This window comes from Podarcis melisellensis (genome assembly GCF_964234715.1).
Source record: "Podarcis melisellensis genome assembly, chromosome: 14".
Taxonomy (NCBI): Eukaryota; Metazoa; Chordata; class Lepidosauria; order Squamata; family Lacertidae; genus Podarcis; species Podarcis melisellensis.
Window position 1 is genome coordinate 18,202,245 of NC_138546.1, and position 20,119 is coordinate 18,222,363.

General features: G+C 45.7%; 1 protein-coding gene and 1 long non-coding RNA gene across 3 annotated transcripts; one reads left to right on the top strand and one right to left on the bottom strand.

Annotated features, from left to right (window-relative positions):
• Nucleotides 1-1,920: 1,920 nt before the first annotated feature.
• Nucleotides 1,921-4,454, bottom strand: LOC309356579. The gene is made up of 3 exons (XR_014162861.1): nucleotides 4,257-4,454; nucleotides 2,475-2,625; nucleotides 1,921-2,100 (listed from the first exon to the last, which is right to left on the bottom strand). It is a non-coding gene; the product is annotated as an uncharacterized lncRNA (long non-coding RNA).
• Nucleotides 3,838-9,028, top strand: PERCC1 (proline and glutamate rich with coiled coil 1). 2 transcript variants are annotated; one of them, XM_081888073.1, is made up of 2 exons: nucleotides 3,838-3,881; nucleotides 7,778-9,028. In XM_081888073.1, exons 1-2 carry the CDS (start codon nucleotides 3,864-3,866, stop codon nucleotides 8,687-8,689), a joined length of 930 nt encoding a protein of 309 aa, XP_081744199.1. In that variant the 5' UTR covers nucleotides 3,838-3,863; the 3' UTR covers nucleotides 8,690-9,028. The 2 variants fall into 2 exon arrangements, with proteins under 2 accessions (XP_081744199.1, XP_081744200.1); XM_081888074.1 differs by lacking the exon at nucleotides 3,838-3,881 and adding an exon at nucleotides 4,592-4,772.
• The last annotated feature ends 11,091 nt before the right edge of the window (nucleotides 9,029-20,119 follow it).

The window sequence follows — 20,119 nt, forward strand, 5'->3', positions numbered from 1 at the left end:
AAAGTTCCCATTCTTCTTTAAAGGTACAGTTATCTTTATCTCTCAGTTTGTATGTCAATCTAGCCATTTCTGCATAGTTCATCAATTTCTCTTGCCACTGTTTTTTTGTTGGGGTTTCCCTCATTCTTCCATCCTTGTGCTATCAAGACTCTTGCCGCCGCTGCTGCTGCTGCATACATAAATAAATTCTTTGTTTTCCTTGGCAGGTCTTGTCCTACAATCTCTAACAAAAATGCTTCTGGTTTTTATTATTATTATTATTATTATTTTACAAATGTCATTTTAAACATTTTCTTCAATTCATTATATATCATTTCCCAATTTTTTTTTACATTTTTTAAAAACTTTACATTCCCACCACATATGATTTTATTATTACCCTAGTCCACTTGAGGCACTGGAATCTAAGCACAGTTTGTTAAGGGTGCTGGGAACTGTAGTTCCTTGGAGAGATAATCTGCAGCTCCCAGGATTCTCCCAGGAGGGAGCCATGTCCTTTAATTGTGGTTTAAAGTATGGTGTGTATTCTGCTTCAGATGAGGGGCAATTATGTCTTTCTTTTTCTCTGCCTGCCTGCCTGCTTGTCTGTCTGTCTGTCTGTCTGTCTGTCTGTCTGTCTCTCGCACGGTCTCTAACCATGTTTTCTCAATTGCGGGCCTTTTCCTATGTCCCATACAAGTGAATGGAGCAAGGTGTCCAGTACAGTGGTACCTCGGGTTACAGACGCTTCAGGTTACAGACGCTTCAGGTTACAGACTCCGCTAACCCAGAAATATTACCTCGGGTTAAGAACTTTGCTTCAGGATGAGAACAGAAATCGTGCTCTGGCAGCGCAGTGGCAGCAGGAGGCCCCATTAGCTAGCATGGTGCTTCAGGTTAAGAACAGTTTCAGGTTAAGAACAGACCCCCGGAACGAATTATGTACTTAACCCGAGGTAATATTTCTGGGTTAGCGGAGTCTGTAACCTGAAGCGTCTGTAACTTGAAGCGTCACATAAGGCAGCTGCTTCAGGTGATGGACGCAGGATGCAATTATGTCCCTACCATACACCCCACCCAAGTGCCCCAAAGCTAGCTGTAGTTCTCTCCACATTTGTCCTAAGAGGAGGAGGAGGAGGAGGAGGCAGCCACAGTGACGTCAGAGGAGCATATTGAAGGGGTGATGACTGGCTTGGCTTATCAGTTGCCGCTCCGATCTGTCTGTGTATCTAAACATGTTTGTCAAGCCAGCAAATGGGCTAGATAGTGGCTATTGAGGCAGGAGGGCTGCCAGCGCGAATGTTTGGAGAAGTCATAAGTGCTCCCATGTGGGTCCGGGTCCTTGCATGTCGCTTGTGCAAAGGGCACTTGCGAAAGGCACAAGTTCCAGGCACAAGGGACCAGCAAGGGAAGAGAGAAGGTAGGGGGAGCCACCTTCCAGTCTGTGCAGCAAAAGAACCCCTGGAATTTAAAATGCTGCACCTTCTTTTACCTTGCCGTTAGGGTTTAGATTCCAGGGTGGGAGCAGTGTCTGTAAACAAAGAAAGAAAGAAACATGAAGACAGTGATGATGAACAATCAATCAATCAAACCATAGTAAGAGTGTGGCTTTGCAAGACACAAACTGTATAAAGCAGTGGCCCCCAAATTCTGCCCTCTGGACCACTTGCCCATTGCTGAGGGTCTTGGCTTTCATTATTTCCCTACCTGCTGTTGCATGCCACCCCAATCTCCAGGGGTTTGTGTTTCCTTTTGGAAATGAGGCACAGTGGAGACTGTGGTATCTTTAGGATATATGGTTCATTTACACATATATACAATCTGATTCTGCGATGGAGGGCTTCATGGAGCTAGCATCCCAAATGGGTCTTGTTTCTCCCATTGCCACAGCTTTGGATTCGAACGCAAATCAGCCAAGGTTCTCTCTCTCTGCCTTAGCAGCCTGCAACTTTTGCCTCCAACCTCTAGCTCAGGTAACTCTGCTCTCAAACTCAGGCTTTTCCTTCTAACTATCTTGAGAGCTGGAGGAGGGGCCCCACCCATTTGGCATCTGACACAGAGCCCCCTTTCCTCTGTTCTCTTAATAGCCCATCACACAGGATGCTCAAATAGCTTTTAACACTTGCTGGTGTGATAGGAATTCTATGGTCTTAGATATATGGTAATGTTCATAAGTTTACCAACCAAGCACGTACATAGATCAGCACAGGAAGGCCAACCTGGAACCATTTTCATTCCTAAACTGAGTAAATGTTTTCTCTGCAAGGTCAAAATGGGAAACCTCCCATTGTCTTTTCCTCACAAATCCTGTCTTAAGGACACATTTAAGATATGAATAGGGTGTGAGCCTGTGACCTGACCCAGGTCTAAGTATTTATCACTACAAAAGAATGGCCAGGCTCCCCAGGCAATCTAATCAAGTAACCTGCCAGACAGGAGGAAAAACAATATTCAAATTTCTGTTTTAGACCGCCTTTTCTGTGATGTAGATATACAACACTGGGTTCAGGGATTAGAAGTCTGGTACCCACAAACTCATAACACTGTTGTAGCAATTGTAAGGTGTAGTTGATGTATGCTCTTTAACTCTATTTTTGAATTTGCTTCTTTTGTGGTGGTACAGTTTGCGTTCCGCAGAGTTCTGATCTGTAATATAATAAAACTCAAGATAAGTGTCTGCTGGATCAGGCCAGTGGTCCATCTGGTTCAGCATCCCAGTGGCGTAGCGTGGGTTGTCAGCACCCAGGGCAAGGCAAGTAATTTGCGCCCCCTAACCCTAACCCCCAGATGTTGCACCCGGTGCGGCTGGCCCACCCTGCACCCCCTGCACCCCCCACGCTACGCCACTGCAGCACCCTGCTCTCACAGTGGCTAACTGGATGCCTGTAGGAAACCAGCAAGCAGGATTCGAAACCAGAGCCCTTTCTCCTCCCGTGGCTTCCAGCAACTAGTACCCAGAAGCATCACTTCCTCCAGCTGTGGAAGCAGCCCATAGCCATCACATCTGGTAGCCACTGATAGCCCTCTCCTGCATGAATTTGTCTAATCGTCTTTTAAAGCCATCCTGCCTCCTGTGGAAGTGAGTTCCACAGTTTAACTCGGCAATAGAAGAAGCAATAAAAGATACAGTGACAAACCAATGTGTATTTCTAATGCGAACATGCAGCAGACCCTCTGAATGAAGTGTGTGCACCACCAATGAGCCACAAACCACAGTCTGGGAACCCCTGGCTTAGAAGGGTCTGCAGATCAGTGTAAGGAGTGCTTCTGTGGGTTTATATATTTTGCCCACCAGGCAGCCCTGAGGCCACATACAGCCAGGAGTAGCCCCAGACATTTTGCTGTTAGAAAAGGAGTACAGTGGTACCTCGGGTTACATACGCTTCAGGTTACAGACTCCGCTAACCCAGAAATAGTGCTTCAGGTTAAGAACTTTGTTTCAGGATGAGAACAGAAATTGCGCTCCGGCGGTGCAGCGGCAGCAGGAGGCCCCATTAGCTAAAGTGGTGCTTCAGGTTAAGAACAGTTTCAGGTTAAGTACGGAGCTCCGGAACGAACGAAGTACTTAACCCGAGGTACCACTGTATAAAAAAGGGGCATATGTTAGAATTGTTTTTGTTTCTTAAAGGAGCCCTGGCCTTTTCTTCACCCTAATGAAGCCCATCCCTAATGGGTTGAAGATAATGGCTTCGACAGCCTGCCTCACCTCCCGTTCTAATTGATTTATGGGCACCAATTTGTATGGTAAATCACAGGAAGCAACGTAATAATTTGATTTATGAAGCCTGCAGAATAGCCTTGCAACTGAGGGGTGGTAGGAGAGGTGCTGACTGGAGGGAGGGCATTTAGGCCTCATCAATAAATGAGAAAATGCACCCCAAACCATGAAAAAGAAGGTACAGGTATGTATAGTTACAACTATTGGTTTAAGGGTAACTATAATAATTATTTTATTTATATTTTACAAGTATGAAACCAGCTACGAAGTCCATACAAAGTGCCCCATAAAAAATAATTCAAACAAAACAATTTAAAAAACCCATAATTAGAACTATAATAAGATAAAAGAAGCCCGTTGGAAAGCATAATACTTCAAGCAGTTAAAAGAGCAGCAGAAACAGTTGTTGGGGCAGGAAGTTGAAGCTCAGAGGAAAGCTTGCCTAAATACTGTAGGCGGGTCTTCAAGGAATGCCAATAGGGATGCAAACTGATGTGGAAATCAACCTAAGCTCAGAACAATGAATCTGACCGATTTGCCCCGGTCGCCAGTTAGTTACCTTCCTCTTCTGGCTTGGCATCTTACTATTTGCACAGGCGTTGTCGGATAAGCGTTACTTGCTTCTGGAGATGATGCCTACTCCTGGAGTCAAAATACCATGAAATTTAATTTTATGCCTATTTGACGAGGCTCGATTTCGTCTCCAAATCAACACTGGAGATAAGAAGTCCTCTGTCAACGTGTGCTGGGAGCCGGGGAGGAGGTGAGGTTTGCCAGCTGTGGCAGCAGACCTAATAGGGGGACCGGCAGGAATAACACTCGAAAATCCCCCAGGAAGTCAACCATTAAGGTGAGCCCTATCTCCCCGTCCTCCCAGGCTCCTTGTCTACAGTGTTCTCCCGTTGCCGGGCATTAAAGCAAACCAGAGTTTTGTTTACCGAGTCTACGATTACAATACAGCCGCCAAATATTTGCTAGTCCCCAGTTTCGCAGTGCCACTATAAATACTTCAGCCCCAGGTGGAAGGGCTGAGAGTTGGCAGAGGAGAAGTGTGGGGCTGAGCTGCAGTGGACAGGTAAGTGGAGAGACGGGGGAGAGAAGACCTTGCAAGGGGAATGGCTGTAGCTCAGGGGTAAAGCACCTTCTTTGCGTGTAGGTCCCAGGTCCAGTCCCCAGTATCTCCAGGTAGGGCTGGGGAAAAGACTTCCTCTCTGAAACACTAGAGATCTGCTGCTGCTGCCAGCCCGTGTAAGGCCATACAGGGTTAGATGGTCTGACTTAGTATAAGGAAACTTCCTAAGCTTGAAGGAAGAGCTGTAAGTCAATGGTAGGGCATCTGCTTTGCATGCAGTAGGTCCCAGGTAGGGCTAAGAAAGCCTGAAACTCTGGAAAGCTGCTGCCAGTCAGTGTAGACACAACTGAGATAGATGGACCAGTGATTTGACTCAGTCTCAGTATAAGACAGCTCTCCGTGTTTGGGGAAACAGCAGTAGCTCAGTGGCAGATCTCAGATTCAGTTTCCAGCATCTCCAGGTAAGGTGGGGGGGAGACCCCTGCCTGAAACGCTGGAGAGCTGCTGCCGGTCAGTGTAGCCATTACTGGGCTAGATGGACCAATTGTGCGATTTAATATGAAGTGGCTTCCTATGTCCTCTTTTCAACTGCCACAAACTATGAAGCCATCTGTGTACGTGGTCTGCACATGCACAAGAATGAGACCATTTTGTGACTTATTACACCTGTGGCCTGTCTTTTATCCGAGAAGCTCAAGGCACATACCTGGCAATACCCTCCTCCCACCTGCATTTTATCCTCACCACAATCCTGTGGGGTAGGCTAGCCCAATAAATATCAATTGGCTCAAGGTTACCCACCAAGCTTCATGGCTAGATAGGGATTTGAACCTGGTTTCCCCCGTCCTAGGACACAGGGCCTGTAAGACAGAGTTGTTCCACCTGGCCTTTGGCTTGGAACCAGCCTGATTCCCTCCCCCTCTTTCCTTTTCCTTCTGTGATGGAACCCCTATTTGGGGACTTCCCTGGCTTTTCTGGCCCACGTAGGACCAGTCTGGATAGTTGGCCTTGGTTTGACGTTTTCTCCACCCAAACAGTTTTTGATCTGGGCGCCCACTGAAATGAGGCTGCAATTTAAGTAGTATTTTAATCTTGTTTTTAAGTTGTATTTTAATCAATTGTTTTTATACCTGATGTTAGCCACCCTGAGCCCAGTCTTGGCCGGGGAGGGCGGGGTATAAATAAATAAATAAATAAATAAATAATTAGGACCCCTCCCCAGGAGGCAGTAAAGGCCACCGATTTCTGGAGGCTATCAATCAATAAATTCTATGATTCTATGATGACTATGTTCTGCCTCCATGAATGGAGGCAGCAGTGCTTCTGAATACCAGTTCCAGGAAACCACAGGAGGGGATAGTGTTGCTTGAGGGTTTCCCACAGGTATTTGGGTGGTCACTGTGAGAACAGGATATTGTACTAGACGGGTAACTGGCCCGATCCAGCAAGCTTGTCCTATGTTCTTATTTTGGAGCACATAAGCCAGGCATTAGAATGAGGACATTAAGCATAATGATAGAATTCTGAGCTGATACCACTTAGCCACACATACTTGCTGTCTAGAGTGTATACAGATGATGTCCTATTTTGAAAGCTCTTCCGCATCTATAGCTCCCTGCATGAAGCACGCTAGCAGACCATGGGGAAAGGGTAGCTCAGGGATGAAAACTTCCAGTATTCTTGGATTACAACAGCTCACATCGCAATCATTGGCCGTGTTGGCTCAGGGTGATGGGAGTGAAGGAGCAGGGGCTGCAAGCTCCCTGTCCTTCATCTATCCCGTTCCCTAACAGGCGAGCTTTCTGCATGCATGGAGCTTTTGATGTGGGGGAGTTTAAAATAAAAATGGCATACACCCTACATGCAATTTGAAGTTAAACAGTCAGTTTGGAATAAGTTCCACGCTTCTAAGATGCCGTTGGGGACCAAGGACCCCACCCATGTGAAAGGGGCAGATAAGTGATAGAAGGTGGTGATTTAAAGAGAATTAGAATAGGTATCACCTCAGCAAGGAAGGGACAACTGTGACCAGGTGGCCTATGTGCTTGCACTGGTCTGCTGTCCAGATGCTCATTGTTGGCAGATGAGTTTAAGCTCCTCCTCCGTTTCCTTTTATCATTAAAAAGAACAACAACTTTGAAGTCATTTTTCTATTATTATTATTATTATTATTATTATTATTATTATTATTATTATTATTATTACTATTATTTCCTGTTAATTCAATACACCCTCCCTGGCTGGCCCAGTTTCACAAACACTCAAACCAGCTGCTTTTGCCTGGCTGGAATGTGCCCTGGAAGTCTGATAATGCCTCGTTTGCATGGAAGATGTAAAGGACTGTGCCAGTGCATGAAGAAATTAGCCAGCGTGGTGTAGTGGTTAAAGTGTTGGACCTTGGAGACCACGGTTCACAATCCCACTCATCTACGAAGCTCACTGCATGACCTAGGGCCAGTCACTGCCTCTCAGCCTAACCTACCTCACAGGGCTGTTGTGGAGATTAAACGGGGAGGGAGAGAGCCATGTATGCCGCCTGGAGCTCCTCAGGGAGAAATGGTGGGATGTAAATATAATGAATGAATGAGTGTACATTTGTGGCTTTTGCTTCTGGCCTTGCCCACATGTGACCCCGAGAAGATTGTCTAGAAGGAAATATGGCCCTCAGACTGGAAGGTTTTCCCCAACCCCTGTTTTACAGTTTCTGGAAGCCACAGAGCATACCCAGTAGGCCCTGGGCTGTTGCGGGGAGGGGAGGGGAGTTCTGATTTGTTTTTTGTTTTTTTGGACCCCCCTTTTTTTAAATTACAGTGTACTAATTATTACTAGTGGGTGCTCCAGGAATATGTTAATACCTCCTCCTAATTTCTCAGTGGGTCCAGTTCTGTCAGCACTCACCACTCAAGTTCTCTGTTAGAGGATGATAATAACCACAAAAGATAGCTATACTGTGCATTCCCTCTCCTTGGCAGACACCTGACGCTTTGTTCTCCTCGCTGTTTGTTTAGTCCAGATTCAACCACTTGTACAGCGTGGAGATAGGAGCGGGGGAAATGGCCGCTGGGGTTATACAAAGCCTAAGCAAATTTAAGCTGCCCACAGCATTCCGGAATTCGTTCCTATCCACCACAACCTGCCAGGAAATGATTTTCCAAGACTTATCGGAGGAAGAGGAGGAGGAGGAAATGGAGGCAGACGAGGAAGAGGAGGAGGAAGAGGAGGAGGAGGAAGAGAGGGAGGATATGGAAACAGTAGGCAATTCTGCAGGTTGCAGTCCAGACAGAGGCTGTGCCGACTCCAGCTTGAGCAACACAGAGGTGACGCTGCAGCTCCTTCGGTTCGCTGAGCGAATCAGCGATGACATCCAGAGATATTTCGGCCGGAAGAGCAAAGAGGAAGGGTCAGAGTCCTGCAACATCTACGAGGACCGCCGCTCCCCTCAGCTGTCAGGGCAGGTTCTGTACTATGCTGACCTAGTCAGGATTTCCCAGATTGGGGAAGAAGACGACAGCAGTGACCTCCCTGACCCCTCGAAGCCCCCAGCACAGCTGGAGAGGCAGCTGTGGAGATCTGTCTGCAGCAAAGAGGATGCAGAGAAGATGGGTCCTCTGGCCGAGCTCTTTGAATATGCCCTGGTCAGGTGCGTCAAGCAGCGAGCCTCTTCTGAGAACAGGAAGCTTAGGCTGGAGAGGAAGTATGGCCACATCGCCCCCATGCATGGCAGGAAGTTGCCCCAGTCCTTCTGGAAAGAGCCGTCCCTCAGCCCTGTCTGTATACTCAATGGCAACCCTCCAGATTTCAGTGACCTGCTGGCCAACTGGACTTCTGAAACCTGCCAGGAGGACCTGAATCCCAGCCGAGAGCATCCTAGCGAAGCAAACCGGAGGGTGGTGGACACTGACCATTTTGGTGGTCTATGAGGGTTCAGAAGCGTTGCAACATCTTAATTCTTCTCACATGGGCTCCGGCCTTTTTCCTATTGCAGGGTCCATTAGCCCTGTGCCCACCATGGCTCCCATGAATATCCCCTCAAAAATTGACAATGCATAAGATCGGGGGTGGGAGCAATGTCTGCACCATTTTGTGTTCCTGTCTCTTTTTCTACTCTTTCAATAGTGGCAGCCATTTTCTTTTATGCCATGCCCCCTGTTTCGGCCATTTTCTCTCATGCCACACACACACCCGCCATTTTGTGTTATACCACCCACCCCCAGCACTATCTCGAAATGTCATTATCTTTCCACTGGCCCCCAAAATGTCACCAACCTCTGACCTATTGGAGACCTGGGAGTCTCCCTTCTCTCTTGCTCAACTTGTATAATTGTAAATAAACATTGCAGGGGGCAGGGATGTGACTCTCCTTCAATACTTTCCCCTTACAAGGGAACTGACTCTTTCTGTCCATTCTAGGTCTAGGGGAGGAGGGGTGGCAAGCTCACAACTGGACCCAGTCTGTGGTGGCTCTGGAGGCAGAAGCCTTTTGGGATGGATTGAATGCAGCAATGGGGAACTTGTGGCCCTCCAAATGTTGCTGGACCATCATCCCTGGCTGCTGGGAGTTGGAGTCCCGCATTATCTGCAAGGGCACAGGCTTCACCTCAAGTCCATTTGTACCAGGTGTGCCAACTCTAGGGGGTGGAGGTGTAAGGATGGGAGTTGAGAGCTGTGTGTGCCACCTTGAACACTTTGTAGGAAAGGTGCTTTGGAAAAGTAATAATAAATATATGCATAAAGCAATACTGGCCTGTTTTACAGGGTTGTTATAAAAGGGTATGAAAGAAGATACAGAGAATCTATGAAATACTGATGTATTTCATCAGTTCTAAGGGCTGAATCCAACTAAGTCCTAAAATCAATGGGCTTAGGGGATCGAACTAGATGACGCTTGGTGCCCTTCCAACTGTAGGACTGCCACACTGGGATTTCAAAGGCGGAATTGATATCCAGGGTGAAAGGTGGTGCTTTGTCCTTAATCTTAAAGAAATCAAGAGGAAAATCACCTTTTGGGGGTGTTTTTGTTTTTTAATAAAATCTCAACAACTTTGGGGGTTTCCTTGAAACTCAACAACAATTTTGGGGTCTTCTGGGGTTTTTTTCAGGGTATCCTAGTTTTTACCTTTTGAAGGAACCCTATCCAACTGTACACTTATATAGTTCTCATTTGGTCATATCGATTAATTTCAACGGACCTACTCTGAGGAGGGTGAACAATGGTTTTTACCCTAAGTTTTTTTAAAATATTATTATTATTAATAATAATAAGCCAGTTTCCATATGTGCAATGGAGAGGGCTATGTGAAGTAGTGATTTTGAAATCCAGATGACATCAGGAAGGGTGTCTGTATGCGTGTGTGCAATAAATGGTGCAATGATAGGAGTGTCTGGAGAGTGAAGTCATTTGTCTTCTGCTAAGCAAACCTGTCCTGTCTGCACAAAAAGAGACTCTTATCTGCTTCTTCCATGCCTTCTTTGTAGGCCAATCAATCAATTCTTTTACTAGAAAAGGAGGCAACCTGATCGATCTTCACATCTATTTAAGTGCCCAGGATGTCCAGTGGAGGCCAGCCCATTAGGGCAAATGGGGCAATGCCCCCACCAACCTGCCTGCCCTCACCCACCTAATTTGCACTTACACAGACCAAACTGCAGCCACCCTTTGAAATCTTCACTTTTCCACATTTTTGCAATGCAATTCTCCAGCCAAGTAATGTGCACAAAAATGCATACACTATAGGGCAAAAGTGTATATAGAAATGCAATATGTTAGTGAAAATGAAATACAAAAACGCAACACATTGGAGGAAATGAGCAAAAATTGGTATATTGAGCAAAAATGCATCCAAAAAGCGACGGTTAGAATCATAGAACTGTAAAGTTGGAAAGAACACCAAGGGTCATCTAGATTCTAGAACAACTCCCTACAATGCAGGAATCACAGCTAAAGGATCCCTGACAGAAAATTATCCAACCTCTGTTTAAAAACCTTCAATGAAAGAGATCCTGCCACCTTCTAAGGTAGTCCCTTCCACTGTTGAACAGCTCTTACTGTCAGTAAGTTCTTCCTAGGAGTAACTTGCAGGGAAATACAGTGGTACCACAGGTTACAGACGCTTTAGGTTACAGATGCTTCAGGTTACAGACTCCACTAACCCAGAAATAATACCTCGGGTTAAGAACTTTGCTTCAGGATGAGAAGAGAAATTGCATGGTGGTGGTGCTGTGGCAGCGGGAGGCCCCATTAGCTAAAGTGGTACCCCAGGTTAAGAACAGTTTCAGGTTAAGAACGGACCTCCAGAACGAATTAAGGTCTTAACCCGAAGTACCACCGTACTGACAAATTTTTATGAGGACTTTAAAAAATATATCTGCAAACCAGTGTGGAGAACTAAGCTGGAAAAGACTGGAAAAATGAGAAGCAAAAATTGACAGATTTGCCTATCCCTTCTCTGAGCCTATTCCAAATCTGGGGATTTGCTTTCAGTCCCAGAACTGAACTGAATTCACAGTCCTTTCACCCAAGCAGCCATTCCATGTTGACTTCCTTCATTTCCACGTCATTTGGGTAGAAAATGTAATTTTGTTCTTCCTATTGTTAAACAAAATGGAGTCGCAGAACCTTGCCATCTGACTGCAGATTGACCAGAGATCTCATTTAGACCCCAGTTTTACATCTGTTCTAAAAAGTGCTTCAACATAATAAAAGAGGAAGGCAGGCACCCCTCCCCAGCCCTTCTCTACACCTCCTCCCGACAAACTACACCATGGCAGCCTGGAATAAGTTTTGGAGGGATACAGCAAGAGCCAAAATGCTGGATAGCTGTTTGCTAGGTCTCCAGGGGCAGCGGTTGTGTGGAAATTGCTATGTACTAAGCTTGGATCCTAGAAAAATAGGCAAGTAGGATCCTAAAGGTAAAGGTAAAGGTACCCCTGCCCGTACGGGCCAGTCTTGACAGACTCTGGGGTTGTGCGCCCATCTCACTTAAGAGGCCAGGGGCCAGCGCTGTCCAGAGACACTTCCGGGTCACGTGGCCAGCGTGACATCGCTGCTCTGGCGAGCCAGAGCCGCACACGGAAACACCGTTTACCTTCCCGCTGGTAAGCGGTCCCTATTTATCTACTTGCACCCGGAGGTGCTTTCGAACTGCTAGGTTGGCAGGCGCTAGGACCGAGCAGCGGGAGCGCACCCCACCGCAGGGATTCGAACCGCCGACCTTTCGATCGGCAAGTCCTAGGCGCTGAGGCTTTAACCCACAGCGCCACCTGCGTCCCTAGGATCCTAGAATGCAACAACTGATTGGCTTGCAGGAGAAGTCCAATCAGGCTCCAGGAGGAGGTTAATCAGCCTATTAGGCTGGTAGGATCCTAGAATGCAACAACTAATTGGCCTGCAGGAAAAGACCAATCAGGCTCCAGGAGGGAAGCAGAATCAGCCAATCAGACGGGACTCATTGTGTAAATAATGTATATAAAAGCCTGAGGTTTGGGGGGGGGCAATTAAATTCACTGTTTTACAAGCTGCAATAAAGAGCAAGAATTCACTACAGGACTCAGAGTATATTTCAGAAATGAAGCTAGTTAATATAGCTGCATGCTAAAATCAACTCTCAAAACAAGCTAATAATAATTAAACAGGAAACCAAATGATGGCGATAACTATTATTAGACCATTTTCAGTTAAAAATAACAACGAAGTCACAGTATATAAAATACCACAGAATTATTATTTTTTGTTAAATAAAAAGAAAAGATCAAAGCAGCAAAGTTCCATAGCTTATCAAATTACAAAATGTACAAATGTGCCTGGTCACCCAGTCCAGGTCCAATAACTAATCCACAATTCAGCTCTCCCAGTAATAAGGTAAAGGACCTCTGGATGGTTAAGTCCAGTCAAATGTGACTATCGGGTTGTGGTGCTCATCTCACTTTCAGGCCAAGGGAGCCAGCGTTTGTCCACAGACAGCTTTCCGGGTCATGTGGCCAACATGACTAAACCGCTTCTGGTGCAATGGAAACCAGAGCACATGGAAACACCGTTTGCCTTACTGCCGTGGCGGTACCTATTTATATACTTGCACTGGCATGCTTTCAAACTGCTAGGTTAGCAGGAGCTAGGACAAAGCAATGGGAGCTCACCCCGTCGCGGGGATTTGAACAATCAGCCTTCTGATTGGCAAACCCAGAGGCTCAGTGGTTTAGACCAGGCACCCCCAAACTCGGCCCTCCAGATGTTTTGGGACTACAATTCCCATCATCCCTGACCACTGGTCCTGTTAGCTAGGGATGATGGGAGTTGTAGTATCAAAACATCTGGAGGTCCTAGTTTGGGGGTGCCTGGTTTAGACCACAGCGCCACCCACATCCCTAAGTTCCCCCAGTATATGACAGACAAAGGTATACTGGATCTGGAGACTCTGCTTTGCTATTGTGGCTAATAAGCTCCCTCCAAGAATTGGGTCACATCCACACAATACATTTCAAGCCCTATTGTGCCACTTCCCCTAAAAGAATCCTGGGAACTGTAACTTACTTTCTCAAAGTGCTAGAGTTCCCAGCATCCTTAACAAACTGCAGGTTCCGGGATTATTTGGGGGAAGCCATGTGCTTTAAATTATCTTTTAAAGCCATTTGAGCCAGTCATCACATCTTGAGGCTGCTGCTTCCATAGTTGACAATGGACACGATAAGGAAAATCCTCGGCTTGTTCTGAATGGCTGTCTATCTCTGCATTCACTTCCTACCGGATCAATCCTCTGGGGCAGCATGCTACGCCTTTAAAGATATGCTGTTAGCATGCAAAACTCTCCACTGCTCTCTTGTGGTTACTGGTATAATAGACCTCGCTATCAGGCAGAGACAGTTCACAAACAAGTTTCCAGCTTCTCCCAGGGCCAGAACCAAAATGGTAAAGTTTCCCCCCCCCCTGGAATGTCCCCCTAGGACCAAGGCATTTTCCCACTTAAGATGAATAGGAAAGGCAGCTTAATGTTGTCCAAGGACAAGATGGTACCCTCCATGCAGTATACCAAGGGTGGGGAACCTGTTTCAGCCCCCTTCTGCATAATAATAATAATAATAATAATAATAATAACAATAATAATTTATTATTTGTACCCCACCCATCTGGCTGGGTTTCCCCAGCCACTCTGGGTGGCTTCCAACAAAGATTAATAATACATTAAAATGTTGTGGCATCTGAATATAGACTGCATTTTTAATCAAGACTTATATTGGCTTATATCTTGATCAGGTTCCTAAATTAAATGGGCTTAGATTTTTCAAAATGTTTCATGCCAGGCAGAAAAAACCTTGGCAAGAGGTTTTTTCCTAAGACAAGAGGGCCCCATTGATTAATAGAAGAAAAACAATTCTCAAAGTCATAAAAAGGGAGAATTACATATGCTGCCCCAAGGCTGAAAAAACACTATTAAGAATGGGTAAATAAGTAAAATGATACCAATGGGCCTCACGTTAAACCTTGAGCTGAATTCTCTAAGGCCAGGAGCAAATGAAAAAAAAAAAACATTTAGCTGACAGAAAAAGGAGAACATTTTTAGGAAATCTTCTAAAGCTGTTTCTTTCTTAAACTGAGAGAGTTAAAAAGGGCAATAAAATGTTGGGGAAAGGCAACTGGCTTGGCTGGAGAAGAAGCTTCTTTCTACTTTATTTTTAGGCTGGAAAGGGGGGTGAAAGGAGGGGTGTAAACTAAAGAGGCTTCTTTTAAAAGCTGTTTTTTACTGAGTTCCTTCCTTTTTACTTTGAGAAGCTTTATTCTTTTAAGAGGCTACCTATGATAATGTATGAAATATATTAGCTTAAATATATTGGCTTAAATGTAATTATGCAAAGGATTTAAGGAATGCTAGATTCTTATTTGATATGGTTGTAAGAGTTGTATTTATCCTGAAATTAAGTCAGCCACCAGCCTAGCCCCCCTGCCAGACAGAAGACGCCATCCAAGCACTCTTGATATATAGTTGTCAGGCATTTGTTTAGAAACCTTAAATGAAGGAAATCTTTCAATGTTGATGTGAACTCAAGATCCTTGACATCTGTTGAACATAAAAATGTAAGATTAAACATTTGTTTTAGAAGGCAATAGGGCAAGAGGTGAGCTGGTAATTAAGATTCCATGTAAGATATATTATTACTTATATGTCATATATATAGCTCTTTGTCTCCCTTATAAGGGCAAGGAAATGGGTGTATCTTTTGTGGGTGTATCTTTTGTGATTGGTTCTACCAAACAGCCAATAGGAATTCCAACCAGGCTGATTGGACAGAGGCAGCCACAGGAGGAGCAAAGGGGGCTGGATTAAGGGAATATAAGTGCTGGCCAGAATGGCAGGAGGCCAGGCCAGAGCTTGGTAACCATATACCACTGTGCCTCTCATTTATTTGTCTGACAAATAAATTAATATTTTAATTTCTCTATTGCTGCGTTGAATATTTCATTCCAGCTAAGCGTTAACCACAAGCAGAGGTGCTACATTTTATGGTGCCCTGTGACTCGGATAAGTGGTCTGCTGGAACGCAGCCCCTTCGCCCTACTGGGCAGGGTACAAGAGAGAGGACAACTGCTTACCCAAAGCGCGCACTGGTAAATTTTTCCAGGGGGAACGCAGAAGACTCGTCTGTCTGATACCCTGCTCACTGGCGGCGACGGACCGGGGGAAACAGGGAACCAACCAAGGGTAAGTGCACAAAGGGATTTTTGGCCCTCCAATTAATTAGGAGGAAGAGAAGTCTTGATCAAACTTCTGCGTCTCAGTAAGGGGAAACTGAGTACGCTAGGTGGTTGGGTACATCAGATGGTGGTCTGGTGGAGGAAAAGGGAAAATTGGGAGGTAGAGTGTGGTGAAGTATCCAGCGCATTGTATGTGTGAGAAAGTACAGAGCAATCTGTAGCTGACCTGAGTGTGGAGTGGGCAGTACTTCGGTTCCTAGTAAGGCGACTTCACTAGGCAAGGAAACCCACAAAGCGTGTCTGTGAGTGACTGAGTGGATACTTCACAGGGCCATACAATGGGAGTTGGGGGTTCAAAGGGGGAAAATACACCTCTTGAGTGTATGTTAAATAATTTTAAGAAAGCCTTCTCAGGGGCATATGGAGTCAAAATGACGCCAGAGCGCTTGAGAACGTTATGTGAACTAGAATGGCCAAAACAAAGTACTGGATGGCCATCCCAGGGAACCTTTGATATAAATTTAGTAAGCAAACTTTGGACTGATATCGCCAAAGAAACTGGAGGGTGCCCAGAACAATTTCCATATATAGATTCCTGGCTGAGCACATTAAATAAAAATCCTCCATGGATAAGGGAATGCAAAGTCCAACGATGCAAATTATTGGCTGTAAAAGCTGAAGCTAGGAAAGGAATCTTGCCAAATAAACTTAAACCCATTTTTGAGGGACCAGAGGAAGAGGTGCTTCCACCTCCCCCCTATGCTCCACATCGAAGGGAGCCTAATCCAAACACTCCACCAGTTGTAACCCCGAGGCAAGAAAGTGGAATGAATAATGGGGGTGGAGTCACAGAGCTTGATTCCTTGATAGATTATGATAAATATCTTCAGGAGGCATTGGAGTCCTATAATAAAGCCCAAGCAGAAGTGGTTATTCCACCTGTGACTCCTAATAGACCTCCATCTACAGTCTCCTTTAGTGGAACAACTGATTGCCCACCCCAAACCCCTGTACATCCAAGTCCCAGAGAAATATTACAGAAGTTACAGGGAGACCTTAATCGGTCAGCAAGCAATACAGCCAGGCGTATAAAGCTGCTAAAAGAACGCCTTGGAACAGATACCATCCCTTATGATTTGAGGCCCCTAGAGCAAAGTGAAGAGAAAGGTCACGTAGTAGCCCCTCTTAGAAGAGTATTTGATGCACTTGAGGAGCCTGCGCTGGTTAACGGGCAACCCGGACCACGGCCACCTCGAACTTCGACCCTGCAGTACATTCCATTCACAACTACAGATCTGATGAATTGGAAAACACACACCCCATCTTTTGCAGAAAAACCTCAGGCTATGATGGACTTGGTGACTTCAATAGTAAATACTCATAGCCCTACTTGGACAGATTGTCGCCAGCTCCTAAATACTCTTTTCACCACTGAGGAAAGGAGAGACATAATTGAAAAGGCACAGATATATTTGCGTGAGCAGGCCAGAGTGGGAAATATTTTTAATATTGACCGTCATCTCCAAGACAACTTTCCCTTGGAAGATCCTAATTGGGATCCAAACAATGCAATTCACCTGACCAGACTTACCACCTACCGCCAGACGCTTGTGCAAGGTATCCGCAGGGCATGTCAGAAGCCCACTAATATGTCTAAAGTTTCAGAAGTAGAACAGAAACCAAATGAGAGTCCGGGAGACTTTTTAGAGAGGCTGCAGGAAGCCTATCGTATATGGACACCTTTTGACCCTGAAGCCCCTGAAAACAGTAGAATGATTACTGCTACATTTGTGGCCCAGTGCGCTTCTGATATTCGTAAGAAAATTCAGAAATCAGAAGGATGGGAAGGGATGCTGATGAGCCAAATTATGGCCATTGCACGCCGAGTTTATCGGAATAGGGATGAGGCTGAGAAACAAGAGAAGAAGAAGTGGCAGAAGGAAAAGATGGTGATGCTAGCCACAGCAGTGAAGCAAGACCACCGCCCCTTAAATGGAGGGAGAGGGCGAGGAAGGAATCCACCATTGGGAAGGAATCAATGTGCAAATTGCAAGAAGGAGGGTCACTGGAAGCGGGAGTGTCCTGAACCCTTGAGGTTGGAAGAAGTACGCCCAGGCCCAGGCCCAGGCCCAGGCTCCGGCCCAAGAAACCAGGGACGGGGACGGGGAATGATCCGAGATGGAAGATATCAGAGACCAGGACAGGGACGGAGTAGAGACAATTTCATTGGACTGGCAGAAGAGGATTTTACCCAAGACTAGGAACGACCGGACTCCATAAAGTTAGGCTTCCAGGAGCCCACGGTCACGATTCAATTAGGGAGCCATTTAATAGACTTTATGATTGATACTGGGGCTGAATACTCAGTACTCCCAGAACTATTGCAGAAAAAGGCATCCAAAAGTGTAATCATTAAAAGTGCCACTGGACAGTCAGCTAAGAGGTCTTTCCTCCAACCTTTGGAATGCCAGATTGCGGGACATCGTTTAACCCATCAGTTTTTGTATATACCTGAGTGTCCAATACCTCTCTTAGGCAGAGATATGCTGTCCAAATTGCAGGCCCAAATCACCTTCACTCCTCGAGGTCCAGAAATGAAACTGCCATCAAAAGCAGCAGGAATAATTACCCTCTCAGTACCTAAGGAACAATCATGGCGCCTAATGTCAGCCTTGCAAGTCCAACCCACATTGGATACAGAATTAAACAAGCTCCTCCGAACTCTACAGGTGCCACCAGGAGTATGGGCCGAAAATAGCCCACCAGGAATGGCTAAGAATATAGCTCCAATTGTAGTAACCCTAAAACCTATGGCTACCCCTGTATCTGTAAAGCAATATCCCTTACCCCGGCGAGCAGCAGAGGGCATCCAGAAACATTTGGACCGCCTATTAAAATATGGTCTGCTTAAGCCTTGCCAATCAGAATGGAACACACCCCTTTTGCCTGTTCGAAAACCTGGGACAGATGAATACAGGCCAGTGCAGGACTTGAGGCTCGTAAACCAGGCTATCGAGACCTTGCACCCAAATGTACCAAACCCATATACCTTGCTGAGTTTGATCCCACCAGAAGCAACATTTTTTACTGTATTGGACTTGAAAGATGCATTCTTCTGTTGCCGGCTGGCACCACAGAGCCAACCTATATTTGCCTTCCAGTGGGAAGACCCTTTAACAGGAACAAAAGGCCAGCTAACCTGGACAAGATTGCCCCAAGGATTCAAAAATTCCCCAACTTTATTTGGCACTGCCTTGGCGAGGGATCTAACAAGTTACCCCTCAATACCGGGAGAAAAGGTAGTTCTGCAATATGTAGATGACCTTATATTAGCGGCAAAGGATTTTGATACCTGTAAAGAAGGGACAGAGGAACTGCTCCACTTGCTCTGGGAAGCTGGCTACCGAGTTTCCCAGAAAAAGGCACAGTTATGTTTAGAAAAGGTCAAATATTTGGGCTTTGACATCTCACACCAACAACGAGCATTGAGACCAGAGAGGAAAGAAGCTATTTGCCTTATCAAGGAACCTACCACAAGAAAACAACTTAGAGGATTCCTGGGAACAGCAGGGTTTTGTAGACTATGGATACCTGATTTCAGCAGTCTGGCCAAGCCCTTACATGAAAGCACTCGAGGTGCAGAAAAGGACCCATTCGTATGGGGACCTGAGCAGAAACAAGCCTTTTTAGTTATCAAACAACGACTTATGGAGGCACCAGCCCTTGGATTGCCTAATTCGGAAAAACCCTTTCAGCTGTATGTACATGAACAGAATGGGATTGCAGCGGCAGTCCTGACCCAGAGACTAGGAAGTTGGAACCGTCCAGTAGCTTATTTGTCCAAACAATTGGACTCAGTAGCAAAAGGATGGCCTCCATGCCTAAGGGCAGTAGCGGCCACTGCAAGCCTTGTCAAAGAAGCTGATAAATTTACCTTTGGCCAGACGATGTATGTGAATGTACCTCATGCTGTTCTGACACTCATGGAATATAAGGGTAGTTATTGGCTAACGAACCCAAGGATGGCTAGATACCAAGGCCTATTGTGTGAAAATCCCAGGATTCATCTACGAGTAGTGAATATGCTCAATCCAGCGACTTTGCTGCCCCTACCAGAGGTAGATGATGAAGAATCACATGATTGTCTCCAAATAATGGATGAAGTTTATTCCAGTAGACCTGATCTGAAAGATGAGCCATTGAAAAATCCAGATGTTGTATATTATACGGATGGTAGCAGTTACCTGCATGAAGGTGCCAGACGAGCAGGATATGCTGTGGTCACCAATGAGGAAGTTGTGGAAGCTGAAGCTTTGCCTGCTGGCACCTCAGCACAAAAAGCTGAACTTATAGGCTTAACTAGAGCTCTGCAGTTGGCAGCTGGATGTAAGGCAAACATCTATACTGATTCTAAATATGCCTTCTTAACCCTGCATGCACATGGAGCTCTATGGAAAGAAAGAGGTCTAATCGGAGCCCACGGGAAGGCCTTGAAATATGGACCTGAAGTAGAAATCCTGTTAGAAGCAGTATGGGCTCCAGAACAGATTGCTGTAATGCACTGCAAAGGTCATGGACGAGGAAGGGATCCAATAACCAGAGGAAATCATGCTGCTGACAAAGCAGCCCGAGAGGCAGCCCAAAAGCCTGTGGGAGGATTTATAGC